This window comes from Chaetodon trifascialis, chromosome 4, assembly GCF_039877785.1.
Source record: "Chaetodon trifascialis isolate fChaTrf1 chromosome 4, fChaTrf1.hap1, whole genome shotgun sequence".
Lineage (NCBI taxonomy): Eukaryota > Metazoa > Chordata > Actinopteri > Chaetodontiformes > Chaetodontidae > Chaetodon > Chaetodon trifascialis.
In genome coordinates, this window is record NC_092059.1 from 25189355 (window position 1) to 25216059 (window position 26705).

At 43.4% G+C, this 26705-nt stretch overlaps 4 protein-coding genes across 4 annotated transcripts in view; 3 read left to right on the forward strand and 1 right to left on the reverse strand.

Moving 5' to 3' along the window:
- Positions 1-760: 760 nt before the first annotated feature.
- On the reverse strand, positions 761-5428 carry LOC139329984 (MARVEL domain-containing protein 3). The gene is made up of 4 exons (XM_070960680.1): positions 5247-5428; positions 4701-4776; positions 3793-3911; positions 761-3034 (listed from the first exon to the last, which is right to left on the reverse strand). Exons 2-4 carry the CDS (start codon positions 4772-4774, stop codon positions 2376-2378), a joined length of 852 nt encoding a protein of 283 aa, XP_070816781.1. The 5' UTR covers positions 4775-4776; positions 5247-5428; the 3' UTR covers positions 761-2375.
- Positions 5429-7548: 2120 nt separating this feature from the next.
- Positions 7549-10479, forward strand: c4h8orf82 (chromosome 4 C8orf82 homolog). Its single transcript, XM_070961165.1, has 3 exons — positions 7549-7877; positions 7965-8013; positions 8975-10479. Exons 1-3 carry the CDS (start codon positions 7713-7715, stop codon positions 9469-9471), a joined length of 711 nt encoding a protein of 236 aa, XP_070817266.1. The 5' UTR covers positions 7549-7712; the 3' UTR covers positions 9472-10479.
- A 695-nt stretch (positions 10480-11174) lies between these two features.
- On the forward strand, positions 11175-21032 carry naprt (nicotinate phosphoribosyltransferase). The gene is made up of 13 exons (XM_070960551.1): positions 11175-11453; positions 14144-14271; positions 14413-14495; positions 15655-15785; positions 16051-16166; positions 16799-16995; positions 17658-17798; positions 17891-17975; positions 18099-18179; positions 18257-18359; positions 18700-18857; positions 19303-19410; positions 19553-21032. The coding sequence occupies exons 1-13, from the start codon at positions 11207-11209 to the stop codon at positions 19637-19639; spliced, it is 1665 nt and encodes a 554-aa protein (XP_070816652.1). The 5' UTR covers positions 11175-11206; the 3' UTR covers positions 19640-21032.
- Positions 21033-22911: 1879 nt separating this feature from the next.
- LOC139329911 (1-phosphatidylinositol 4,5-bisphosphate phosphodiesterase gamma-1-like) overlaps positions 22912-26705 on the forward strand; it is a 31059-nt gene continuing 27265 nt past the window's right edge. The window contains exon 1 of the mRNA XM_070960548.1: positions 22912-24148. Coding sequence (XP_070816649.1) covers positions 23878-24148 — 271 coding nt within the window. The 5' untranslated portion in view covers positions 22912-23877. The remainder of the gene's footprint in view (positions 24149-26705) is intronic.

Consider the following 26705-nt stretch of genomic DNA (forward strand, 5'->3'; position numbering starts at 1 on the left):
GCCAAGTTGATGACTCACATTGCTTTTTGTGTCCAACCAACCATCCAAAGCCCTCAAATGATTAATTTCCTTTTGCATACAACAAAGAAAAGCGCCGTATCATTACAGCTGACGAGCTGGAACAAGTGTTCAGTGTTTTTATTTGCAAAATTAAATGATAAAAACAGGTGTCCTTTAATTTTGTTTATCGAGTTATGATATCCTCTTTAGGTTCACTGGTTATGGAAATAATAAATAGTTGCAGCCCTGTTCCATTCACCTCTACTGTATTGAGTTGGCAGCAGAAATCTCAGCGATGGATATATCAAAACTCATCACATGAAGCTGCATCTGTGAAGTCCGTAGCACCAAACGTTGTGTGAACTGACCCTTTTAAAGGCCTTCCAGAATAAAATAAGGTTAAGAACTGCACGACAAGCACCAACCATTCATCTCTCTCAGCTAATGTCACGTTGTCTTGTTTGTGCTGCTGTGATACAATCACTGCATTGTGTTATCAGAAATGGTAAAATTAGACCTCACTCTGGAGAATTTCTTTTGTTGGTAATTAAGTCTTGACTGAACAGTCCACTGGTTACATCACTGCTGTGTCCTTTGTGTATGTGTGGTCCATTGTGTGACAGCAGAGAGGGGACATACAGCAGTGATGTCATGGCTGGCAAGATGCCTCTGGAGGGGACAGAGAGAAGCCACAGCAGCAGGACAGGACAGCCGTTGTACAGAAATCTGGTGCCCCCTATAGGCTGTTTGGTTCATCAGTGATAGTCACATTGACGGAAGTTTAATCTGAGTAGTTACATTCTTGTACAGTTTCAATATCAAAAACAATGCATTACAAAATCCAATTTTGACATAAAAACACATGAATCAAAGTAGTATACATGTTAAAAACATTTCTATAAATCCCTTCATACAGTCTTGATTAGACTTGAAAATGACCTCAAACAACCCCAGTCGTCCCAGATTGGACCTATATCATGAAGCAAGTTAAACTTGAGTCTTTCAGCTACATTGCTTCACTGAGCCTAACAATGATCCTGGTTAACTAAAGCAGAAGAAGCTGGTTATTAACTGGTTCGCTTTACTGATCCGCAGCGGCATCAGAACGATGAGTGGAGCATTTAGTGTGACGCAGGGTGAAAAAGTGATGTTTAACTAGGCAAAATACATGCAATGAAATCACACAATGAGGACGTGGCACACTTCAAACAAAAGTACAGTATGGCTGTCATGGCTGGCAGAGATGCAGGACCAACACGCTGCATTTCTAATTTACTGAGTTTGGATGATAAACGATGACAGAGCTTAAAAAAAAGAACTTAAACAGTCAGCCTCATGTTATCCTGAGCTGCAGTGATGGAATAAAAGTGTAAAAGCATCAACACTGTCAGGAATGAAAGAAACTCACAAAAGTAGGCAGCTTTTTTTTACAAGTCAGTTTTCCACCCAGCCTGAACACATGGCTGTGCAAAAAATGTCTCCTCTATCTTTGCCATAATAATGATACACTTCAGAGCCCCCAAAAGGTCAAGGTGGGATTTTTTTTTTGCTTTCTCTGAGCTACTTTTGCATTCCCTCTGATCCATAGAGAACGGTCTGTACAGCCCCTGATGCATTCACTGAGAAAGTATCATAAAGCCAGACACGTATGCTTTGAACCCTGAGCTTCTATCAGATATGACAGATGTGCTGCCAATATATACACCACAGGAGTTCAATGTTAGCTTCGCCACAAAGCTCAGTCAGCAATATGTCGGTTCACTGCACAAACACAAGGCCCACAACAACAGCCAAAGCTAGCCTATAACTGTCCAATGAATATAATTGTAATCACAGCCACAGCCACAGTGGGTCAGAACACAGGGTGGAGAACAGGATCATCGAGCCTCCACCACTTAACATGAGCCGCAGTGATACGGAATAGTGGCTGAGCCCTGCAGCAAAGGGAGCCAGCCACTGTAACTAATATAATACATCCACGCTTGATGCTACTGTCAAAACTCAGGCTTCCTCTATGGATCAGAGCAAAAGAAAGTACTGTGTGGTAATGTAAAACACGAGGGAACACTAAAATACTTCAAGTACAGATTGTCTCTACTGCTCTTTATTACTTGTTACCTGTTCCTTTAGGAAAGATGACTCTCTTTTTTCAGTGATCTGATTGGTCAGTGGGTGGGCTTGATCAGATTCAGATCTGATGCTCTGAGCGTAACCTGCTTCAGAGCATGTCAGCCGTGCAGTACAGGCTTCCATGATGATCCTCCCTGGTTAAAAGTGAGCCAGCTTCGTGATACCTGAAAATTTCAGTCAAGCCCAAAGACAGCTGGTCAACCCACTACTCTTATTGGTGATACAGGCCCCAGATGTTCGCTCCGTCACACAGAGGTGGTCTCGGCCCTCAGTGGGGCTCTATGTGGGTGGGCTCGGGCCTGCTGTTTTTCTGCCTCTCTGCGCTTTCGCTCCTGCAGGTAGCGCCTCACTCCTCGAATCGTCTGGACCGTGAGCACCGCGCCGATGGCGTACAGGATGGCCGTGATGAGCCCAAACAGAGCCACAGCTGCATCCGCTCCGCCCACATCACAGTTCATCCAGGTGTAGCCGTTGCGTGCGTACAGCCTCTCGCGCTGCTGACACACATCTGTGGCGTTAACCCCGATGACAAAGTGCAGGTAGAGCCCCACGGCTACTACATACGCCACTGCACCCACCGCCTGAAACACCAGTGCTCCAATCAGAAGCTTACGGGACATCAGGTGGGGCGGTTTGCTCCCTGCAACCACAAACAGCAGCGAGATGACCCCAATGGTCAGGCTGAAGGCGATGCCACCGTAGATGCCCGGCGCCCTCATCTGGCTGTACTGCATGTCCAGCTCTCGCACCTTCTGCAGCTCAGTGCCCTGCAGGTTTAAGTTGGAGTTGATGTCGAAGCCGCCCATGGCAGCCGCAGAGGACATGCCTGATGTCACCATGTGAGCTGCAACCACGCAGATCAGGACCAGGGCATTGGTCAGTACAGAGCAGATCAATATGATGCCTAGAAGGGGTCGACACATGAAATAGGTGAGGGATGACATCACAAAATCAGATGAAGTTCAAGGCACAGTCTGTGTGTCAAAATCTAGTTTGTAACAACTGGAGCTCTAAGATCAGATGGATACTCAGCAGATACAGTGACACAGAGGTACAGATATCCTGAGTTGAAGTTTATCAGAATCTGTATCACTAATAATTTAAAAACAATGGCTATAAAATAATAAAATGTCACTTAAGTACTCTTATGAGTGGTGACTTTTGGCTAACACGGTTATTAGTTCATCTTCAACTTGTTCTATGAATTCATCATTTAATTTTATTTTATTTATTGTTTTCAAATGTCATGTTTTCTTTGAACCTTTTTCAATGATATACAGCAGAAAGAAGTGAGGAGCTGATTACCAAAGTAGTTCTTTCTCTGTGTGTCGGCTAACACTCAGAGCACTAAACAAAATGCCATGTTATTAACATTCCTAGAGGATCATCTCTTTTGTTCCTAGGTCCACAAAAACAGCCAGGACCATGTGATAAATTTACTAGAGTTCAGCTCTCTCCTTCATCAAAGACCCATGTGACTCTGCCAAAGTCTCAACGGTGAGAAATGAAGGCCGCAAACAGCAGAGAACCGGTCTGTCCAGTATTCACACAGGAAAGGACTGAGACTGAAACCAGCGTCAAACCTGAGACACAGCAGCTTCTGCTGCAGGAGCTTTCGTTCGATTCCACCCGCACACACACTCCTCTGCCGTCCTGACTTACCTCTCCTTGAGCACATGTGTGTGCATTTAGACTCATGGTGCTCCACACGAGGGGCCTCCCGCACATGTTTGGGGGGGGGGTCGGCTTCTCTGGGGTAGTACGGTGGCCGTGAGGAAGACCTGGAACACAGGAAACACATGCACAATGACACTGAGGAAGCACTCAACCACAGAACGCAGAACCAAGTTCTCTAGTTTGTATTCCAGCACACTGAGGACTGACGAACAGCATGTCTGAGGTGGACACCTGGCACTGAACCTCTGCATATTTTGTTTTATTGTGAGTACAAGATGGTAGAAAAAGATGCTATTTGTAATTCAGTTGTTTATGACACTTGGGGGAAATTATATTCCTAAAGCTAAATGGTCAAAACTCAAGGTCATTTTTTGATGTTTTTAAAAGTTAGATCAATATGTATGTGAAATGAATTGGAAAAGAAACTTGACGGAACGACATAATGGACATTTAAGGAGGTATCGGACAAACAAAATACAATAAAAACAGAATAAACACTTCAGTAGCATCTGAGAATATTGACACATATTGCATAATGTGCCCTGTAATAATGGTGATAATAATAATAAGAATAATAATAATAAATTAATGGTGTGAAAAGATGGATGGAGCTATAGATTAAACCAGAATGAACTGCAGGCTGACATGAAGGACTCTTTCATGTAAATAGATTACATTCATGCTTTTTTAAATTGTATCTACCTAATAATTCTTACTAAGGTTATAGATATTTACTGTTTTTATTTGACACCATTTAATAAAACCACAAATGATCAAAAATGAGGGACAGCTGATTTGAATGAGTTTAAAACTGAGACGGTTCGGTTCCAGGTGTGATATCACACAGAAATCAGCGGATTTGATGATGTTTGATGGCGATGGGTGACGCTCACCTGTCCGGGGATGGACGCCGGTGGTCTCCGTTTCTGTCCCGGTGTCCCCGGTTTGAACGGGGCGGCTGGCTCATACCTGCAGACCGAAAGCAAGACGTTTGGACACAGAAATGACCTTTGAACAACATCCGCACAGTCAGAGCTGCTACAAAAGAAACGATTCAACAGGTATCCAAGAAAAGGTGTTTTATGACTATTATCTTTGTTTCTTCACGGTTACTTCAAAGATCGGACAGGGGACGCTTCAGTGAGGACAGCCTTTGCTCCCTTTCGTCTCAGCTGTCCTAAGAGCACCATAAACTGAGCGTAAAGGCGCAGGCTGGTGTCTCCAAAGACCGTTTAGAAGGAAAAAACAAACATTTGTTTCAACAAGGAAGCTTTCTAAACTTCAAGTCAATAAAAAATGGAGCCGGGTTGTAGTTTCAGAAGTGGTGAAATGAAGAAACAACATGGTGTCATGATATGCTCGCTGGTTAAATTAACATAAGCCAGATAAAAACGTTTGTCTGACAGCACGCGCAGAATGAATTCCAGAGAGAAACTTACTGTGAACAAATGTCGATGAAAACACTCCAGAGACCGGCTACACCGCCATTACTGATCGTTTCATACACTGTCGTGTGTTGTCAGAGTCCAGGTAAAGACAACTCCACCCTACCTGGAGGGGGAGGGAGGGAGGCGGAAGAGCCGCACACAGGTCGCGCGCGGTGGCTGGATGATCGTCAGCTGGAGCTTCACTGCTGACGGTTCAAGTCATGAGCAGCTCGCCTCAATCAGCCGCTTTGTGTGCAGTCAGACCCAAAGAAGCCTCTGTCTCTACTTCACTTAGAGGGTGTCTGTGGCCTTTTAACACGAGCAGCAGCCTGTCTGTCTCTCTGTTTCTGTCTGTCTGTCTGTTTGTTTCTGTCTGTCTCTCTGTTTCTGTCTGTCTGTCTGTCTGTCTGTCTGTTTCTGTCTGTCTGTCTGTCTGTCTGTCTGTGGAGGAATGTTGTTGTAATGCTTCTTGTATCAGCTCATAGATTTACATGAGGCTTCCTGAGGAGCTCTGTTGTCTTCTGTTCACACTGTCTTCAGCACAGTTTAAGCTTTCTAAGTCACTGATTGATGGATTTATTTGTGACACTCAACTGCAACTATGAGCTCCAACGACTAGTCGATTAAGCGATCGATCAACAGAAAATGAACAGGCAAGTATTCAGATCATTTACTTAGAGAAAAGTAATAATACCACACTAAAAATACTGCACCACAAGTAAAAATCATTCAAGAACCCCAAAATCAACACGTTTGGAGATGCTTGGTTTTCACTGGACAGGAAGTGCATGACAAATAGAAAGAAAATATATAGCTGCACCATTCAATCAAATAGAAATATTCCAGATGTCCCGTGCATCACTTCGTAGACATTTCCTCTAATTCAGCCTGACACGTGTTATCTTTGGAAACTTGACACAATGACACAGCCTCCAAAAGAAATGTTCTGTTCACTTTTTGATCTGTGGGACTATCAGATTATCATTTCTTCTCATACTAAAAAATCCTGGTTTGCACAGGCTCTTCAGTTTTTTAGTCTGAGCAATCAGACTTCTGAGCAAACGTGTCACTTGAGTTCTGCAGACCTGCTGGAGTTATGTTCAGTAAATCATTTAACAACAGACAGATAAATGGAGCAACTGACTCTGAAAATAGACTCAGTCCTTCAGGCTCATTCTTCTGGAGCTCTTTTTCTTCCACAGTTGAGAGCACATCAGAGGGCTCCCCACGAAAACTGTCACTGGCTTACAGGCAAACTTACTGATTGTTTGGTGCATTATGTTTTAAAAATAGACTATAAAGGCTTTTTGAATTGAATATTGAAGCCATTCTGTTTTTTGGTATAATTGATAGCAGCTTTAATTTCTTAACTTGTGATATAAAGAATATGTTACACATATCCACATAAAAAATCTAATTCTGTCCACAAAGAAACACAGATTTGTTAAAGTAGAGCACAGCTGAATACCGGGGAGATTTGTGCAGCAGTATCCAGCTCCTTCATAATGCCTGTAGCCACTCCAACACCACTGTGTTGAGGGTACAATAACAAGTAAAGTATCCCGATTAATATCTTTAAACCTGAACTTAAAACCTAGCTTGTCTATTGTGTGTTTTGAAGGGAATGATACCCATAAAAACTGTACTGTTTTATGGATATTATTATTTGTTTTTATCTTTTTTCATGTTGTATTGTTTTTTTTAATGGTTTTATTGCCTTTTATTGGTTTATTTTTTATTATTCTTTGTTTTTTTTTTAGATTATTTTCTCCTTTTTCTCTGCAGTTTTTCTCACCTCTAAAGCCCTTTGAATTGCATAAACTTGTATGAAAGGTGCTCTACAATTTAAGTTTGAGTGATTGACAATAAAAACAACAACAACAACAACAATAATAATAATAATAATAAACAGGGGAAAGCAGGGGAAAAACATTGAATTCAATTCTAAATCTGCATCTGCTTAATTATTGGTATTTTCATGTTGTTTGCAAACGTTTTCCATTTGTAACCAAGAATACATTCATTCATTTATTTAAAATAAGAGAAAGAGAGTTTCTTTTTTATGTTTCTTTGATTATTTTGTGTAAAAAAAAACCCCCACATTTTTTGTATCGTATTACGTTGAATTTCTCTACCTTATTGAACTTGTATGCCATGTTTGTATATGTTTGTATGTATATATACACATGTTATTGTATATTGTATGTATTGTAATCTAATCACGATAAATTCATTCTAAATCGACAGTTCCATCAGTGACCACTAGGCGGCCACATTCAAAAACTAACGCTGCTGTAACGCTTAAATGTTTCCGGGTTGTTCTTCCGCTCTGGCGCAGCTGTAAACAATAACATGAGGGCAAAGCTTAAGTTGTGTAACTTCGTCTGATAGTTGAGACTCCTGGTTAAGACAGTGGTCATCCTCTCTATATCCGTGTGTATTCCGGAACATATCCACCCTCTGTGCTCCTTTTCGGCCATGTTGTTCCTCCGGACTGCGGCTCTTAGCTGCAGAGGTTTGACCGCCCTGCGCTGCGTGTCCTCCGTCTACACCGCTTCCAGAAGCACCGCTACATACATCCAGGGCCAGAGCCCGGAACCACGGATCCGAGAGTACTTTTACTATATTGACCACCAAGGACAGGTGAGTGTATAAACTGACACAAGGAAAAACCTTTAAAAATGTCATATTCCTGCTAACATGACATGTTGGTGTGTGCTCGACTTGCAGCTTTTCCTGGATGACACTAAAGTGAAGAACTTTGTCACCTGCTTCAAAGGTAGAAATGGACACACACTGCTCCTAAAACAACACTGTCACATTTGAGCTGTGTCTAAATGCATATGAATAAACATTATGCTATGTATATAGTCAATAGCATGACAGGATTAACCTGTTTGTGGACTTCAGGACAAATTTGAGTTGGTGGGCCCATTACAGCCTCCCATCTGTGGTAAAGTCTGTTTAGGAATATGCTCCATCCAGTCACAATATCTGCTAAAATAGCTGGATGCTTTCTCAAAAGATAAGATTGGCAATATTCTCTATGTTTGAAACTGTCAGCAGATCCCATGCAAAGATTAAAATCAACAATCTGTCTGTCTCTCAATACTTTCTGACTTCCCTTCTCTGTCTCTGGCTCTCAGCTCCAAGCTTCATTTTTAAAAAAAGGCTTAATAATTTCCCTGAAACAGCCGTTCACTGTAGCTTTTCATTCACATTGTTTGAGACTATTTAGCCGCTGATTAACCCACCTTTGGTGCTCTAGTAAATATCTGAGGCTGAAGGATGGTGTATGGGATACTGACTTAAAGTAAACTGCTGTGTGTGTTCATGGTAATGAAGGAACATGTCACCTGTCCCCTCACTGATGTGTTTTTAATAGTTATTGGACAACAGTGGAGCTCTATTGCACAGAGGAAGAAGATGTGCCAGGCTTTGATTAAAATACAGTATTATTAGTTTTGTGGTTTGTGTCAGTTGTTCATTAGATTTTGTTGATGGAAATCAGAGAATATCACCAGACTTGTTCCATAAAAACAAGGCCTCAAGAGCAGGAAGTGAAACAGGACCCATTTTTAGTGCGGCATGTTCCCAAACATAGATGACAGTTATCAGATTTGCTAAAACTTGTGATCTAATGAGCAACGGTCGAGCAAAAGTCTCATTTTTGATTGCATAATCCTTCTGTTACTGTATTTCTCAGCAGCTCCTCATCATCCCTCTGTCTTTATTACCAGATAAGCAGTTCCTGGTCTTCTTCTTCAGCCGGCTGCGGTCAAATCAGAGTGGTCGTTACGAGGAGGACTTTCCCTACTTGTCCCTGTGTGGCAGAGAGAGGAACTTCCTGCGCTGCGATGATCGTCCTGTGGTCTTCACACACCTGCTGCAGAGTCCTGCAGAGGCACCAGGAATCATGGGAGATCGGGAGCTGCTGTCGTACTGCGGCGGGGCAGAAAAGCTGTCCATCCCGTTCCGCCCGGAGGCACTGTACATGCATCCCGTCACCGGACGAGTTTACCACCCCTGCTCAGAGCGCGGAGGGGGCGTAGGCCTGGTCAGGTCGGCTCTGGCTATCGAGCTTAGCCCGTTCTTTGTGTACGCTCAGGGGGACAGCCAATCCGGACAGCCTACGCACTTTCTCTGGAGGGAACAGAAACACACACTGACCAATGAGCTTGCAGGATGCTTGCCCACTGCAGAGGAGGGCAGCGGGCAGCAGGGGGAACTGGGATAATGACCAGAACCAGTCAAAGGTCTGCCTTAGAGTTTGAGACGCTTTGCTGTGAAATGTCCAGATCAATGAGAAAAGACAGCTGCTCGTCCTCAGTTGTGATCACATGTGACTGTTACCTTTTGAAGCCTGGGCCAATTTGACCACTGGTGACCAAGTAGACTGTCGTATTCACTGATGATGCAGAGTTTCGTGTCAGTTGTGCCCCTCAAACAAGCAGTGTCTTCTTCCATCCCATCATTACAGGTTACACATTTTCACTTTAGACTGCCTGCTTTAATCTCTGAAGAGTTGTAACTGTCCAGTACGTCACAATAAAAAGAAGAAACAATCAGGTAAAAACCTGAGCGGATTAGCGCTCAGAAGGTGCAGAGGAAGTCCATGGTTTTTTTTTTTCTTTCCAGTTAATCATCTCAGAACATGTTCTTTTTCTCCTGAGTCCAGGTTGGAGAGCCTGGTGCTAAAGTGGTGTAGAGACAGTAAGAGGCTGAAAGCTGCTCTTTTTTTTACTGTGACACAAATTCATGGTGGCACTCTGCATGTTGGAAGATAAGTTTCAGTCACATGCAAATCACATTCTGAGATCAACGTGAAGTAAACAGTAATTACAGATTTGTTAAAGATGAGAGCAGTTACTTCAGCACGCTGAGGAGCCTGCAGATCTTTATACATCAGATCACAATATACGTGTACGATATATTGTCTGTCTAAAAACAAGCATAGTGTCTGCTTAGCCAAATACACAGATGCCTGCAGCTGGATTTGGCTCTACACATCATTAAAGATGGATATATTGTTGAGCTTGCATAGAAAATAATAATTTGAGTCAAATACTTTTAAATTTTCTTGAAACATGATCGATAGAAAACAGAATTTGACAATACAATACAATACAATATTTTTTTCTCTGCATAACACCAGGTACACTTTGGCAAAAAACGACAATGTTATGACAGGATATACTACTGAATGTATGAAGCCTGGTCCTTTTAATAAAGTGAGATTCTATTAATCTGTTGTTTTCTTTGTTTATATTGACATGTTTTTTTAAGCTGAAACTGACCCTCTCCCTGTCACATACAGAGATGAAAGTAGCAAATGCATTTACTCAAAAATGCCTTTTTTAGGTACTTGTACTTTCATTTAGTATGTTCATTTGGCTGTTTGATACTTTCCTCCCCTGCATTGATCTGCCTGCTGTAGATACTTCTGCAGATGAAGATGCCACATGAGCTTGTGACTATCAACAGTGAATTTAAGCTTAATGAGCTTACAGGGGCCGGCTCTAACTTTAAAATGCTTCTGACACTTCACTGTGCCAGGAGACATTTATTTGGAGTGCTTATGTTCCATAGTGACAGCAGCACTTACCATTTATAAACTGAACACAAAATTTGAAGAACTTATTACATCATTGGCCCTCTGCCCATAAATCACAAGGCCATGTGGATAACTGTCCCTGGACAGAACTTATTCTGCTTTTCTGAAGTGGCGACCAACATAAACTTCAGTCAGCCACGACAGATTCGATTATGAATAACACGTATTATAATAAAATGTTTGCTCAGTGGAGAGAGCGGATGTGAGCTGCAGAGTGGTTTCTGTACACACGCCTCTGTGTGTGGGGGTGGGAGGGTCTGCTCCTGCTTCAGTTGGTGAAGGAGTCCGTGGGGCTTAGTAAAACTGCAAGTCCCAGAAACCTCGGCAACAGTGAACTTGGAACCAGCGCTTGAATAACATGGCAGCGCCGGGCAGCAACACATGCGGGGTTATGGAGCGCTCTGTCCGGGAGCGGGTCCCCCCGCTGCTAACGGACCTGTACCAGTTCACCATGGCGTACGCGTACTGGCGGGCCGGCCGACACCAGGAGCCCGCCGTGTTCGAGCTCTTCTTCAGGGACAATCCGTTCGGCGGCGGCTTCTCGCTGTTCGCTGGACTGCAGGACTGTCTGCTGTTCCTGCGCAGCTTTCGCTTCACGGACGACGGTGAGGGAGTCGACGTGGACTCAGTTATCTCTATCATTAGTGTTTAATCAGCTGCGAATGGCCGAATCTCATTAAAGACATGTGAGTGTTCATCAGGTGGGCTCGACAGTGTCGTCCTCTAAAGGGATTTTACGCGTTGAGTGGTGTTTGCGCAATACTTCACCGTATGAGTGTGAAAACATGAATGTCGATGGTGAATTTCAGTGAACTTTGCCATTTAGCTCCGACTGCAGCCCTATCTATGCAAATCGAGGAGAATTACGTGTACAACATAATTGTGAAAGGCTGCCTTTCATAGTTGCTGTCATGTTATGGCGGATGAGAACTTGAAGTAGTTTGCAGTGACAGCTGAGTAGCAATGATATTCAATCCTAATTCAAATACTCGAGTACAAGTAAGTTTGGTAAAGTTGGAAAGATATTCACAGATTCGAACTTGCCGGATCAATAACTGATCATCGAAACGGTGTCAAAACACAAACGACACCTCTTTCAAACCTTAATAAGGAGCCACAACCTGATTTTAATCAAAACGAGCCGTCCTACATAAAGTCCGCCGATCATTAAGATCAGGCGGCTGAGACGAGTGAGCAGGGACCGTCTACAAATTGCAAACCCGAAAAGAAATACTGATGCACAGTTAACAAGCTTTTGCACATTTTGGGGGAATTTTTCTATAGAAAAATATTGGGGATTTGAATTTTGTTGAATTTTCACATGGTTACCAATAGAAAATGTCATTGCTGCCTCATGGTCACTGCCTTTGTACCAATTAAATGCAGGATGCATGGGATGATTAAGTCATTAGCCAATCAGCATCACCTTTCAATTAAGCTGCAGTGATCATATTTCAGTCAGCAAAACAACTATGATGGGGAAAGAAATCTTTCAATACTTAATGCCTTTGGAGTCCCTTGAAAATTTGCCTCCATTAGTTAGTTATGTATTAATATGATCAAGTACCATTTGTTTAAACTGTAGCTTTATGTAATGGGCCACCTTTTCTTACTTTGAAAATAGTTTACAAACTCAAGAGAGTTGCTCCACAGAAATCGTGTTTGAAGTCTCTTAGGGGTGCAGAGTCTTTGACATTGGTACCACGCAGGATATTTTCCACCACTGTGGCAGTCAGGCCAGCTTCAGGCTCAGGTTGAACCAGCTATCCTGCACCACTGGTCTGCACAGGACTTGAGAAATCCTTGAGCTGATGCCATCCGGACCCACAGCCTCTCTCGCCTTAATCCTCCTGAGTTCTTGTGGGCTGTGTGCTGGAGGTTGTGGGTGGGGCTTAGGGCATTTAACAGGAAATGCAGTGGACGTACAGGGGGACTGTGAGGTGGCATGTGTAGGAAGGGGTGCGTCATGGGGGTGGGGCACCACACAGGGGCTGCAGGGAGGATTGGACGGGAGAAGGGTGGATGACCAATCAAATCTATTGCAGAAAAGGTTCAGGGCGGTCCCCCACAGAATGGGAGTGGGGTTCCTCTCTTGCCAGAGAAGGTTTTTAGGCCCCTTCAGACTCCACTGATGTTGTTCTGCTCCTCCATCTTCCTCCTGTAGCTGTTTTTCCTCTCTGACACTCCTCAGCTCCCTCTGCACATTCCACAGCTACTCTTTATTTTCTGACCTAATGACCCTGCCTTTTTTCTTGAGGGGGGGGCGTCACGTCAGGAGTAATCCAGGGTTTGTTGTTGGAAAAACATTATACAGTCCTAGTGGGTACAGCATTCTCCACGCAGAAGCTGATGCAGTCTGCTCTACAGTTTGTAGGACTGTCAATGTCTCACACACTGTGTGACATCAAAATATAAGATATGTTGTTTGAGCCTGGAAGTCAAATCATGACAGTAGATGAAACCACTGTTCTGGTTTGTGGGAGGCAAGTATGACGCCTTGATGCGTGGTTTCAGTGCTAAAGAGATTCTGGTCAAATGTTTTGTTTGAGTTACTGATTCCAGGAAGTTTTCTGTGAATATGTTTCCAACTTTACAAACATTTACAAGTTTGAAATCCTGCATTCAAACTGTACTTTAGTAAAAGTACATCAGTGGTTATAGAGGGTTGAACTACTTAAGTTTAAAAATCAATGCACTCTTTATGTGGAATGGGCTGTCTCCCTTCACAATGTTATCTAACACTTATTATGAGATTGTTATTACTGATGAATTAACAGGGAAGCAGCATTTTAAAGTTGTAGCTGGTATTCATATACTGTTGGGCAGTTCTGGAATAATGCGTCATTTCATTTGTTCTGTATGTTAAATCTTGATCTGCAAAGTGATTTGTGTTGTCAGATAAATGTTGTGGAGTAAAAGTACAATACAAAAGCTGTGGTATGGACCTTTAAAGATGCCTGCTTGTAATGGAGCATTTTACATCGTTGTATTGGTACTTTCCCTTTAAGGGATTTTAGTAAAGTAATATCATGACCTTAAAATACTCAAATAAAGTAGAAGTACTGTAAGCACTGTAATCAGTTAGCTGTCATGGCCACACACATGTTTAATGTAAACTTCATCAAAGTGACAGCAGAGAAGTCTGTTGTGTGTAGGTGAGACACGTGAGAGAGGGAGGACACGTGGAGCACATGTGCTTGTGTAAGAGCACATGTGTAGTAGGATGAAGGATGCCCTCTGCTGTTGGTCACTAGTGTTCCAGCTGTTGTGTTATCGTTGTGTTTTATGGATCCAGATGTGGAGTTCCTGCGCTCCGTCCTGCCCTCCACCACTGACCCCGCATTCTTCCAGTTCCTGCGAGGCCTGGACTGCTCTGGTGTCACACTCCGCTCCATTCCAGAGGGCACGGGGGTGTTTGCCAGGGTGAGCTGCTGGACTGAAGGTCAAAGGTCACATACAGGGTGTGCTGGGGGTCAGAGGGAGTAACCTGTGCTGCATCAGGACACCAGTTTAAATTGTAAATGAGTAAAATAAAGGTTGATGACATGTCTGTAACATCTGCAGGTGCCGCTGATAGAGGTGGCGGGTCCGCTGGCTGTGGTTCAACTGCTGGAGACCAGTTTGCTGTGTCTGGTTAACTACGCCAGGTAACAACCAGCCAACACACACACACTCACACACACACACACACACACACACACACACACACACACACACACACACACACTCACACGTGCGCACAAACACACACACACGTACGCACGCACACACACGCACACACACACACACACACACACACACACACACACACACACACACGTACGCACGCACACACACGCACACACACACACACACACACACACACACACACACACATTTCCTGGAGCCTTACCCTAACCCTAACCATAACCACTATTTGCCTATTCCTAACCCTGTACCTACCCTAACCTTACCTAACCCGTAACCCTATCCTCAGTCTTCACCCTAAAATTTAATGATTAAATTGTGGGGACCTGTATTTTGTCCCCACAAGTTAGGTGAGTCCCCACAACGTGAGTGATACATGGGCATAGACACACACACATGCAGAGAAAAAGAATGAATTGGTCTGTACCTGTATGAGTTAATGGGGATTTTGTCTATCAACAGTAAACTGTTAACATACATATGCTTGTATATTTGTAAGGCTGCAAACAACATATTATGTGTAATTGATGTCAACTTACTATGATATGAAACAGACAAATGCAGCAAATCCTCACATTTGAGAATTATTGTCAAGATTTTAATCCTTTGGTTGACTAATCAGTGAATTGAGGAATCGTTTCAGTGTTCTCTACTTGGTACTGAGTATTTGTTTTTTCTTTTTTTAACACATTTTTTGCAGAAGTCTATTTGAGATTCAGAACTATCCAAACACATTAGATATGTCAAGTTGAATTATGAGAAAATGTGTATAAAATGATGCACAAGATGTTTTGAATATTTGTATATCACAGAATGGAGCAGCCTTGAAACACATGAATATTTGCATTGTGTCACTCAAGTGTCATAAACTGAAGAAGAAGCAAATGCAAAAAATATAGATATCACACTATTGTACAGTGTGCAAAAAGTGTTTATATCCACATATGAAGAAACTCAAAAGCAAATTCAGAGGGAGCCTTAGAGTTTAACGAATAAGGGGAATTCCGTTTTGTTTTGTTTTGTTTTTTTTTTATATTTTTTCAAATGAAATAACCAAATTAAAGCTGTGCTGTATTTCACATTGGCTTCAACACTGTCTCTGCTCTCTCTCTTTGTCAGTCTGGTGTGCAGTAATGCTGCCCGTTTCCGCCTGGCGGCCGGTCCCAAGAGGAAGCTGCTGGAGATGGGCCTCAGGAGAGCTCAGGGGCCAGATGGAGGACTCACCGCCTCACGGTACACATTCATTGGAGGTGAATGTCATGTGCTCTGTTAAACAGGTTCTGTTCTGACACTCAGTTTGTCTAAATTCTGTACAGTTTTTCTCCACCCTGTGGTGGTGTTAGCGTCAAGTAGCTGTCTTAAATCATTTTTAAGAAAGTGCAAATACAAATAACAGCAAACAACTGAACGAGAGCCAACAGAGATGATTTGCAGCAAATTCTTCTTCTAAAAATGGGCTTTAATCAGGCTGAGTGTGTCCAGAGTGACAGACTGACACTAAAATCTGCCTTCCAGGGTTTGATCTCACCAGTAACGTTCAGGCTGGTTTCCTGTTTGGGATCCCAGTCGCAGGGACCATGGCGCACTCGTATGTCACTTCCTTTACCTCCCTGGATGAGGTCTCACCACAAGTGAGTATGTGTTCCCTCCTCCAGTCACCCTTAAAGGACCATACCACAGCTTTTACACATTTTTAGCTCACTGAGTTCAAATTGTGATCACTCACATTATCATCAGTCATTATCCAAAGCATACTGTAAGTCTGTGGGTTGATTTCATCCATCGCGGTGAACAACATCCCGCCTGTATTCCTGTGTCAGTTATGTTGTCATGCCGTTGTTGGAGAATGGGACAAACCACTGCAGAGAGCTAGGTCCAGTTTCCAGCAGCAATACCTAATGTGCAGCTGGTCAGCCCAATAAACATAATTCACTGAAATTCTGTCCTTGTGACTCCTGTGACTGGTTGTGGCACCTGCACAGAGGGTGCTGGGATATCGGGCCTTGCATGGACCTGCTGTCTACAGACAGTGTAAGTGATGTAATATGCACTCATTACAAAGGTTTAGTCAGTGGTGTGACATGAGGCTATAGCTGATACTGATAGTTGACAGATCATTTCCAATCATTTTGGACAAGTCCACCAAGCACTTGTTTTTCAGTGACATCATTAGTGAGAGCTCTTTAAAAGGCATTCAGTGCTAGTTGTGTACAGAGTTAGTCATTTAGATTGAAAGTTGTCCCTGTTTTCTGTGTCTACTCAGACTCTTGTGCCGGTGAACAGCGGCCCTGATGCGGTCGACTTCATTTCGCTGACAAAGGGCTTGCTGGGTCGTGTGTGTGAGCTTCTGGGAGCGGAGCCTGGGAAGATCCATGAGGGCGAGTTGGCTGCCTTTTTGTCCTATGCCATCGCCTACCCTCAGAACTTCCTCCCTGTGATTGACAGCTACAGTGTCGGCTGGTAACTAATGATGTTGTGTTTGATGCTGAAGATGCCTGTCAAATATCCGCCTGACCCCAATCTTAGGTAACCACTGGACTCCACTGTCTACTTATAAAAAAGAAAAACTAGCTTTCACAAGATTCCCAGCAAACAATGTATATAAAGTGATTAAAATTAGCTCCAGATTTACCAGCTCCAACATTTATGTGATGAACACATTAATACATCAGTAAGTGTATTATGGTGCTAATATGTATTATTTTCACATAGTGGTATTGCTACTTTACTTTGGTAAGTTATCTGAGTACTTCCTCCACCACTGCACTTCAGCGGCGGCACATGCTCTTCAGGATTTTGCTGCACCAAATTTTTTTACCAGCAGGTGTCACTGCTGTACCCTAAGTAAAATCAGGTTTGGAATAACGTTCTTCAGAGAACCTCATTAGACCAACACTTCAGATAATTGCACTGATGCTTTTCACAATGTCCAAGGAGTGTTTTCATGCTCAGTCATTTTTAATGCATGTAATGACTGCTGTGCAGTGTTATATGTGTTTTTAATCATCACATAGCTTTATTAATATTATATGCATTGTATGATGGAATATGTGTGTGTGTGTGTGTGTGTGTGTGTGTGTGTGTGTGTGTATGTGTGTGTGTGTGTGTGTGTGTCCATTTAGTAGTGGCCTGTTGAACTTCTGCGCTGTGGCATTGGCGCTGTGTGAGCTGGGCTACAGGCCTGTCGGGATTCGTCTGGACAGCGGGGACCTCCACAGGCAGTCCATTGATGTCCGTCATGTCTTCAGACTCTGCAGTGAGCAGTGAGTGAGGTGCCATGCTGTATGTGTGCATCTGTATGTCTGACTCTTCCAGAGGTCTGAATCTTCTCTTTCTCTTTGCTTCTTCTCTGTAGTTTCTCCATCTCTGCCTTTGATTCACTGATCATTGTCGGGACCAATAACATCTCAGAGGAGAGCATGGCAGAGCTCAACAGTAAGGTAACTTGGCTGGACATGTGGATGGTTTATGATGAACAAGAGCTCATTTTATTGCCTTTTATCTTAGCTGCTTTCAGGCTTCTTTCTCTTTCCCTGTCATGTTGTGTATATCGTTGATTTCAGGAGAATGAGGTTGATGTGGTTGGTGTTGGAACACATCTGGTCACCTGCACAAAACAGCCCTCGCTGGGCTGTGTGTATAAGGTAACAGCTAAAGCAAAAGTGCACATAACAGTCTCTATCTAAATGGGCCCAAATGTTAACATTTGTATGCGTGTTAGCTAGTGGAGGTGAGGGGGAAGCCCAAGATGAAGATCAGTGAGGATCCACAGAAGAGCACTGTCCCCGGGAGGAAAGATGTCTACAGGCTAGTAGACGCTGAGGGTGAGGATTCATCTCCACTGCGTACACACTTACAGTATTCCTCTTTGTGTTTTTCTGCCACCATCTTACTTTAGCTTTTGGCTGCTGTTGTAGCTGCACATTGACAGAGAGCGACAGCTCCCATTACAGAGTCTGTAGCCTTCCCTTTAATATCTCTGTGCCTATTAGGCCACTGTTGGCAATGCTACAATTCAATGAGCAGGTCTGCTTTATGGCAATATTTGTTTGTCTATTATCTTTGCATCAAAGACAAAAGTACCTTGAGTTTAATTTGCTGGATTGATTTGCTGCTGGATTGCTGCTGTGCTGTAAACTTCCTCCCGCTCTTCTCCCATTGCAGGCCATCCTTTTCTGGACCTGGTGTGTCTCGCTGTGGAGTCTCCCCCAGAGGAAGGAGTCTCTCTGAGCTGTTACCCTCTGGGGTGTGATAACCCCGCTATCTCTGTGACTCCAGCTCAGGTCATCTGTCTGCGCCAGGAAGTCTTTATCAATGGACAGGTGAGGAAAAACAGAAATCCCCACAACATAACCCTCATTAGCAGCTTGTTTCCTTTCCATCATCACAGCCATGCTTTTGGGTGATCATGTGAGCTAAGTCACTAAGAAGTTTGTATTAGGGGTGCATGAGCACCCTTGTGGACACCCAAGATATACTGACAGCCTCGTTCAACCTTGTTCTCTCTCTACACTTATACCATAAACCACATCTGAAAGCAGCGAGTTCAAGGATGTTTGAGGGTTTTACAAAGGCATTAAATACACATGCAAGCACAGTTAATAAAATAACATTGATTGTATCCATTATGCTGCTTTTAAACCCATATTGTATACATTGTTTATCAGAAAGTATGTTTTGGAAGGCATTGAGCAGTACAAAAGCAGACAATACTGCTGGACCGTGTTGGAGTTTAGTCTTTCTGAAAGTATCTCCTACTCTTTCTAGGTCACACACCCTCTGAGCAGTGCTGCAGAAACTAGAGCAAAGGTCCAGAGCTCCCTCCAGACTCTGCACCCTCGACATAAGAGGCTGAAGGAGCCAGACACTTACACTGTGAGTCTCACACACACACAACCAAAATCTGCATCTAAATCTGTGCTGGATACATAACAGTTCTGACATAAGCCAGATGTCACAAGCTGTACTATATGTACAGATTTTTTTTCTTCTTATCTATGGCGTTTTCTCCCACCAGGTGGCGCTGTCACAGAAACTTCATAACCTGGTCACAGAGATTCGAAGAGGAAGCTCAAACAACAGCAACTTTCTCTTAGCCAACTAAGAGTCATCTCTTGCTTTTTTTGTCTTTTTATAAGTGCCTCAGATGTGAAGTACATCATCTAAACCTGATGCGAACAATCCCAGTATTACAGTGCTAACACAATACTCTCCAAACAGGAATACACTGATGTGTTGTCAACTGTGCCATTCAAAGCTAATGTCTATCAAACAGTTACTTTACAGAGAGTTTTGTACCCTCGAGAGTCCAGCAGGGCAGATGGAAGCGAATGAAACCAGAGTGCCAACTTTATAGTGTTTTTCTGCTGGAAGCTGTGGGTGAACAATATATTTTATTACACAAACCTATATTATGCAACAGTTAATAGTCAATGTAATGTTTTCCAGTAACATTTGACCTTGGAAACATTGATTTGACCGAAAAAGAATAAAAAAATTCTTAATTTAAGATCCACTTTTTAGCTTTTAAGAGATTTCAACCACATCTTGCAGCGGTCTTCAGCTAAGACACGATAATAGATCTGTTCAAGTTGAAGTAAAAGCTTAAACTCAACAGGATCGACTGAGGGACACTGCAAACTGTGGTTGAAATTAACTGAAAAAGCTAGCAAGAAGACCTTGAGCTGAGATTTTAGGTTTGAGGTTTTCATATGTCAGTACCTTTTGTGAATGTTGGGGTAAGAAAGGCTGATATTTTGAATTCAGGGTTGGTTGAAACACACAAATTTTACAGAAGGTTTTCACTCTTCAGTCATGTAAGCTGCATTAATCAGATGTTTTCGGCAAACAGGCTCCAATAAACCCGCTGTGCTGCACCAAACCACAGACAGACAGAGTCAACAACTACCTGGAGTAAACACAGTGGAGCATTTAGCAGAGTCAGATATTGGTGGAGTTGGTGCAGACCAAACCAGAGCAACAAGAGAGTGAATGTTGTCTTAGATCCATCAGGTGGACACAAACACGACTCCAGTGGGATGATGGATGTGGGAATAGGCAGTTCTTTGCTAACACAATAGCCAGAACAACTTCATAATATGCCATCTCTTTTCGAGTTTTTCTGACCTTTGCGACCAAAAAATGGGTCAATGTAGCTTTGATTTTTAGCCAAGATTTTGTATTTTTGACCAATTTTTACACCTGAAATAACATGACAATTGAAGGTTATCAGTATCTTTTTCTGTGTGTTTTCAGATGGGTTTTTATTTAAAGCCACCACTGCTAGAAACTGTGGTAATGCAAGCTGCTACACAACTACACTCATTTATCTCACAGTTGTCCTACTGTTCTAAAAAAACATAACATCTGAATCATGTGTAACTTCTACAGGCAGTGGCCAAGTGTCACGCCATCATTTTATTGTTCACATGTCACAGGTGCATTTTGTGTCATTGTGTTCATGTACGGGCTATTAAAGGCAACTGCAGAGGACAAACCTCCTGATGGTGTTCTGTTGTTCTGTGGATGATACTCACTCTTGTCCTGTTCTTCAGTTACTGACAGAAGAATTACACACAGCTCTTCATCACCACTCCACTCTGTCATGACGACTCTTTTGTGCAACACTCTCCGCCCTCCTGCCTCTCTGCTACAATACATGTGATCCGTGTTTCTGTGGATTCTGATTGGCTGCCTGCTGACCACTGGTTGTACACCCAGCAGGCATATGGAGCTGATTAGACATGGAGAGGCCGTGATGTCATCCATGTGACTGGCTCATCTCACGCTGGTCAATACTTGGTGAATCTGACACTCACAGAGTTGATGGTGGTCCTTGTACAGCCTCACAGCAGATGTGGATTTCTGCTCATCACTTGTCGTGGAGTGTTTTCACAGTGAGTGAAACAATATAAGTAACACAATATAAGTAAAATCAACACATGACTGAACAGTTTACCACATGTATTTTTTAAGATGCATTCGATCCTTATCTGCAAAGTAACTATATCTGTTAAAATAAATATAGTGGAGTAACAGGGGCAATGTTTAGAACTGACTAACTAACTAAACTAATGATTATTTTCATTTTCACTTTATCCATCAGTAAATAGTTTAGGTAAATAAACAGTTTAATCTCTATGATTTTTAAAAAGTGCATTTCAAGGACTCAGAGTCAAAATGATAACTTCAAATTCTTTAATGTGGTTGAACAACAGTACAAAGCCCCGAAAATATTTAATTTCAAAAACATTTATAAAAGTGATAAACTGCATAACTTTGTATTTGCAAAGCTGGAAAAATCTTTTTTGGACTTTTTGCTTGATACAGTAAACAACTAAATGATTATCAGTTCATTTTGTGTCCATCAACTAATGGTTTGTGGATCATACTATGTCCCTCTGAAATGTCGTCAACATACAACATCAACATTGTACTTAAGCACACTACTTGAGTAATTGTGCTTAGTTACTCTCCACCATGTAAGTCTCCTACTTCATATTTGCGTGATTATGTAATAATCCCTCCTCCAGGAAGCGCACAAGTTCGAAACTGTCCTACTGAAGCTGAGGGATTCTTGCTCAAGGACACTTTGAACTTTTAAAGAACTTTCTGCTTTGTACCTCAAAATACGGCTGACATTAGTTCTTATGTAATGCAGACTGATGACAAGACTTTATGTTTGGAAGAGACAAATTTGACAGCATGGTTTCAGATTTATGTATTCATGTATTCATTGAAGTGTCTTCTGGGATTATTGATAGGTTTGAAAAATACCACTGAACACTTATTTTGATATTTCTGTGTCAGTCTTGCTTTTTATTTGTCAGGAAACAGTTGTTGCTTCTTTTTTTCTTTTCTTTTCTTTTTTTTTGTTTGTTTTAACAATCATCAAGCTTTCCAATTTGTTTTATTTATCTATTATTAATATTGTTTGAATCATTATCAATTCAGTGTAAAATTTCATTCTTGGCCTTGGGAACAATATTTAGACTAGAATTATTATTTTGTCTCTATAGCACATTATAATCATTATTATTATTACAAATATCTTCTGGAACATCATTGCTTTCCACACTGAATCACTGTGGGTTGAGGTGACTTGTTGCTGCAGCTGTCAGTGACCTTTGAAACCTGAACCCCTCTTGACCTGTTGACTCGTCTCGTCGCCCGCTGAGCTGAATGCGGATTTCAGCGCTGGAGAGATCGAACCTGTCTGTTCCCTCCTCCATCGCTGCAGATCTCCTGGAGACCCGCGGAGGTCGCTCTGCTCTCTGCCTCCTCTCCTTCCTCCTCTCCGCAGCGACTCTCACTCCACTCCCCTCATCCTCCCTCAGATACAGCACAGACGGGGAAAAAATCTGATCAAGCTTTTCCGGTCTGCTAGCTCTAATTTCCTCTCAAGACCTCTGGCGTTGGAGCTGAGGGGACGCGCAGGCAGGCGAGAGGCAGAGATCCTGGACGAGGAGCAGCGAGGAGGAACTGGAGAAATTACCGCGTACCACCGCAACCCCGCACGCCTCTCTACGGTGACTCCAACCGGGTGACTGCGTAGGATTATGCATCCAGTCGGCGGTGTAATGTGCCCGGGAACGAGGAGTGTGTGAGGGGAGAGCAGAATGGTTCGGCGGATGGGAACGCACAGGGTTCTCGCCGCGGCCGCTTCGTGCCCTCCCGTCCGCGCGTCGCTCCGTCTCCGTGAAGCCGCCGCAGAGCGCCGGCCGGTACCGTCCTCCTCTCCGCTGCCCTGCTGCACCCACCTCCGGGTATTTGTCCGACTCGTCATTACATAACTCGGCGTATTTGTCGCTCGCACGGACTTCATTTGCCCAAAGCCAGGAGAGGGACAGCCACCTCTTGTTTACCGCCCCAGCAGCAGGAGCAGCAAGCGGCAGCAGCAGGCGACGACGCGGCTGGATTGAAAGCCGCTGCTGTCGTGGACTGAAGGTCTCAGCAGGACACATAAAGGGTGGAAACCTGAGTCCAGCGGTGATGAGAGCTCCCTCCGAGTGGATCTCGCTGGTGTGCTGCCAGAAGCATCTGGAAAGGATAACACAGGGATACACTCCCCCTCCAGAGGACCAGAGGATAATTCACATCTCAGACATTTCAATATTTCTGCTCTGAAGTCTTTTAGCTTGAGTTTTAATGTGAAAGTGGTTGAATCACAACGCCTCTTGAAAGCCCTTCCTGCTGTGGGTTCTTGACAAGATTTCCTCTTTGCACCGGTGGTTTGGACATGTTGGATAACTGCTGCATTCAGTAAGTGATTAAAGGACAAGCATCCACATCCAGAAAGCAGTACAGATTTCTGCAAGGTTACCTCGTAGCTATGCAGTGAGGATGTGTGCTGCCAGGTTCAGTGGCTGCCTCAATGGCTGTGCAGAGGAGGCTGGTGCTGGTGCCGCGGGGGCTGCTGGTCCGGTCATGGCTTCCAGGATGCTGGACTGGACAGAGGCCGGTCCCCGCATCCTTCACAGCCTGGAGATGGGGACAGTGATGACCATCTTCTACCAGAAGAAGTCCCAGCGGCCCGAGAGGAGAACCTTCCAGATAAAACAGGACATGCGACAGATAGTGTGGAGCCGAAACCCTGACAAGATAGAAGGAGAGCGTGAGTATTGCCATAAAAACATGAATTGATCTCTGACTGGGGCTACTAGGACCCTCAGGGCCCCTGGGCCTGTGCTCACAGACCCTCACACAGAGCCTCTGTATGAGTGACTTTTAGCATTTCTTGTTGGAAAGTTACAGAACGCAGTTAGAGTCAGAGTCTATCAGCTGTGGCAGGAAGCTTTAGACAGGAGTCAGTCAGCTTCTGTTCATACGCGGGTTGGGAGCTTTTACACAGAAAAGCCAAGGCATTAACTCCAGTATGACATTCCTGTTGTGTCAGTCACATTCACTTTGTTTTCCCTTTGTCACATCATTTATTGTCAGTCACAGACTCTGTATCAGAAGATGCTTAAATGTCAGCTGAGGGTGAAGTATCTGAGAACATGCTGACCAATGCAGACACAGAACACCAGGGACAGTTCCTTTCTCTGCGTGTGCATGTTTAAAGTGGTGCTTCCCAGCCTTTTGGCCTGCAGTCTGCACTCACAGCCAGACCAATCTCTACACTTCGTTTTAGTGTTGTGCCAGCGTTTGAGAAATGGATGCAGTCTTGGTGCACTTGCAAAATAGAGTTGGGGCTGTGACTTGTTTTCGTGTCAGGAGGCAAGCCCTGCATTAAGGTGGCTAAATTCCCACAAAAGAAATCGCCACGTAAAACACCGAAGGATGTATCCAGATCTTTGTCAAAACTTGCCATTTTCTGTGTATATTGCTAGCTCTGAGGTTGTTGCTGTTTGGTGACGGGGACTTTGACAACAGTAACAAACAGATAACGGAAGGGGAGCAGCACCACAAACAAAATACCATTGACCTCCATTGTATTAGTGTGACAGCAGACGAGAGGGACTGACCCTTTACAACATGCTCACACACAGAGAAACCAGCACTGGATAATGAAGCTCAACACTACGTTCAACCCAAATGTTTCTGTTGCACTGACTATCAAAAACCATCACGTACCAAACGGCATGAAAGTCTGGTCTTCAGCCTCGTCACCGATCGGATAGTTTCTGTTTAAATTCAGAATTTTAGACCGTCTGTTGGTTACATAAAGTTCTAGCGTAGCTGCTTATGTTTCAATGGCATTTTGCACTTAACAACTTTGGTTTTGTAGGAAAACCTGCTTATATTGCTTGCTCATGCTCAAAGAAAGGTATTGTATTGATATTGGTACTGAAACTCACGTATCGCATCAGCATTAATATTGAAAAATTCAGAGCTGGTTATCTCAAAACCTTGACATTTAAAACCAAATCCACGGCGGTGTATGAGTAGGTTTGTGTTGACCTTTCCTCTGTGTACTTAGTATCACTGCTGAGGTGCTGTCATGGCCTCTTCAATGGATAGACGCATCACGACCCTGTGACCTCTGCGTCCTCAATGACAGCCTCCCATAACTCTCCAGACAGAAGAGCGTGCATGCTGCTGCCACATGTCCACAGTCCTCGCCCTGCCCTGAGCTTCCTGTCTGCCTGCCTGACACACTGCCTGACTGCCTGACTGCCTGACTGACTGACTGACTGACTGACTGACTGACTGACTGTGGGCTGAGGGGACCGGGGCAGCCTGCTGGAGTGGAGTCAAGTGGCAGTGGTGCACTTAAAGCAGCAGGCTGTTGTTGTGCTGTTGAATGCTGAATGTGTGAGCACCACTATGCTTGTCTGGGGTGTGGAGGTTATTGTCTGCGCCCTGGATTTTGTGGCCTGGGGGAGGATTTGTTACAGTGTCTGTTAGCAAAGAGAAAACTTATGGCATTCACAACTGGCATGATAGAGTTTCCTTCTGTCTGCCATGTGTTATTCTAACTCTCAGACTTTGTGGTAGTATACTGTAAAAAAAGACTCCTCCTCTGTGAGATAGAAATAGGTTTACTGAGAAATCTGTCAGGTTTGTTTTCCATCATCCTGTTGAAGGTGATTCTTTTTGCTGTCACTTCAGAAAACACATGCAAATAGAAGAAAAACATCTTTGGCATGCTCATCATTTACAAAAACACCCTGCAAAGACATAAAACATGGCCAAGTCAACATAAATTAAATGCGAGTCAAACTTGATATCCACCAATCAGGAAGTGAATGCCTTGCTCCGTCACTGACCATCTTCAGGTATGACAGGTGAAAATGTATTTCAGTAAAACTGTAACTAACAAAAACAGAAATGACTTTGAATGTCTCGTAGCAATCAAAATAAAGTTACTGTACAGTAAACAATCCGCTAACATTGTCACGCAGCATAGCTAATAGCTAGTAAAAGTCTATCACTCAGTGTGTAGAAAATGTCTGTAATATCATTTATAGTAAATTTGTCAAACAATCAGCACCACTGACAGGTAGTTAACTCTCAGCAGCCTGTTGCTGTATTTGCAGTGCATATTTTGGTTGATTAGTGAAGATGTTTTTTTTATTTGCACGTGTGTTTTGAAGCTACAGTGCACTGAGTTCTTAGGGCCACTGCAGTTTCCTCTTCTTTCCCATCTCCAGTAACCCTATCCCCCCGTCATTCTCAGAAAGCCTGGAGATTAATGGCCACTGCACACATGCAGGTGTTGTTTCTGC

Bases quoted from the DNA above. Each gene is read 5' to 3' on its own strand.
- LOC139329984 (XM_070960680.1), bottom strand. From the start codon at position 4,774: ATGAGCCAGCCGCCCCGTTCAAACCGGGGACACCGGGACAGAAACGGA. The intron at 3,912-4,700 runs GTGAGCGTCACC...CCTGTGTTCCAG, and splicing joins CGGCGTCCATCCCCGGACAG to GTCTTCCTCACGGCCACCGT. The intron at 3,035-3,792 runs GTAAGTCAGGAC...GACCCCTTCTAG, and splicing joins ACACATGTGCTCAAGGAGAG to GCATCATATTGATCTGCTCT.
- c4h8orf82 (XM_070961165.1), top strand. From the start codon at position 7,713: ATGTTGTTCCTCCGGACTGCGGCTCTTAGCTGCAGAGGTTTGACCGCC. The intron at 7,878-7,964 runs GTGAGTGTATAA...CTCGACTTGCAG, and splicing joins ATATTGACCACCAAGGACAG to CTTTTCCTGGATGACACTAA. The intron at 8,014-8,974 runs GTAGAAATGGAC...CTTTATTACCAG, and splicing joins CTTTGTCACCTGCTTCAAAG to ATAAGCAGTTCCTGGTCTTC.
- naprt (XM_070960551.1), top strand. From the start codon at position 11,207: ATGGCAGCGCCGGGCAGCAACACATGCGGGGTTATGGAGCGCTCTGTC. The intron at 16,167-16,798 runs GTGAGTATGTGT...GTGTCTACTCAG, and splicing joins TGGATGAGGTCTCACCACAA to ACTCTTGTGCCGGTGAACAG. The intron at 17,799-17,890 runs GTGAGTGAGGTG...TCTTCTCTGTAG, and splicing joins TTCAGACTCTGCAGTGAGCA to TTTCTCCATCTCTGCCTTTG.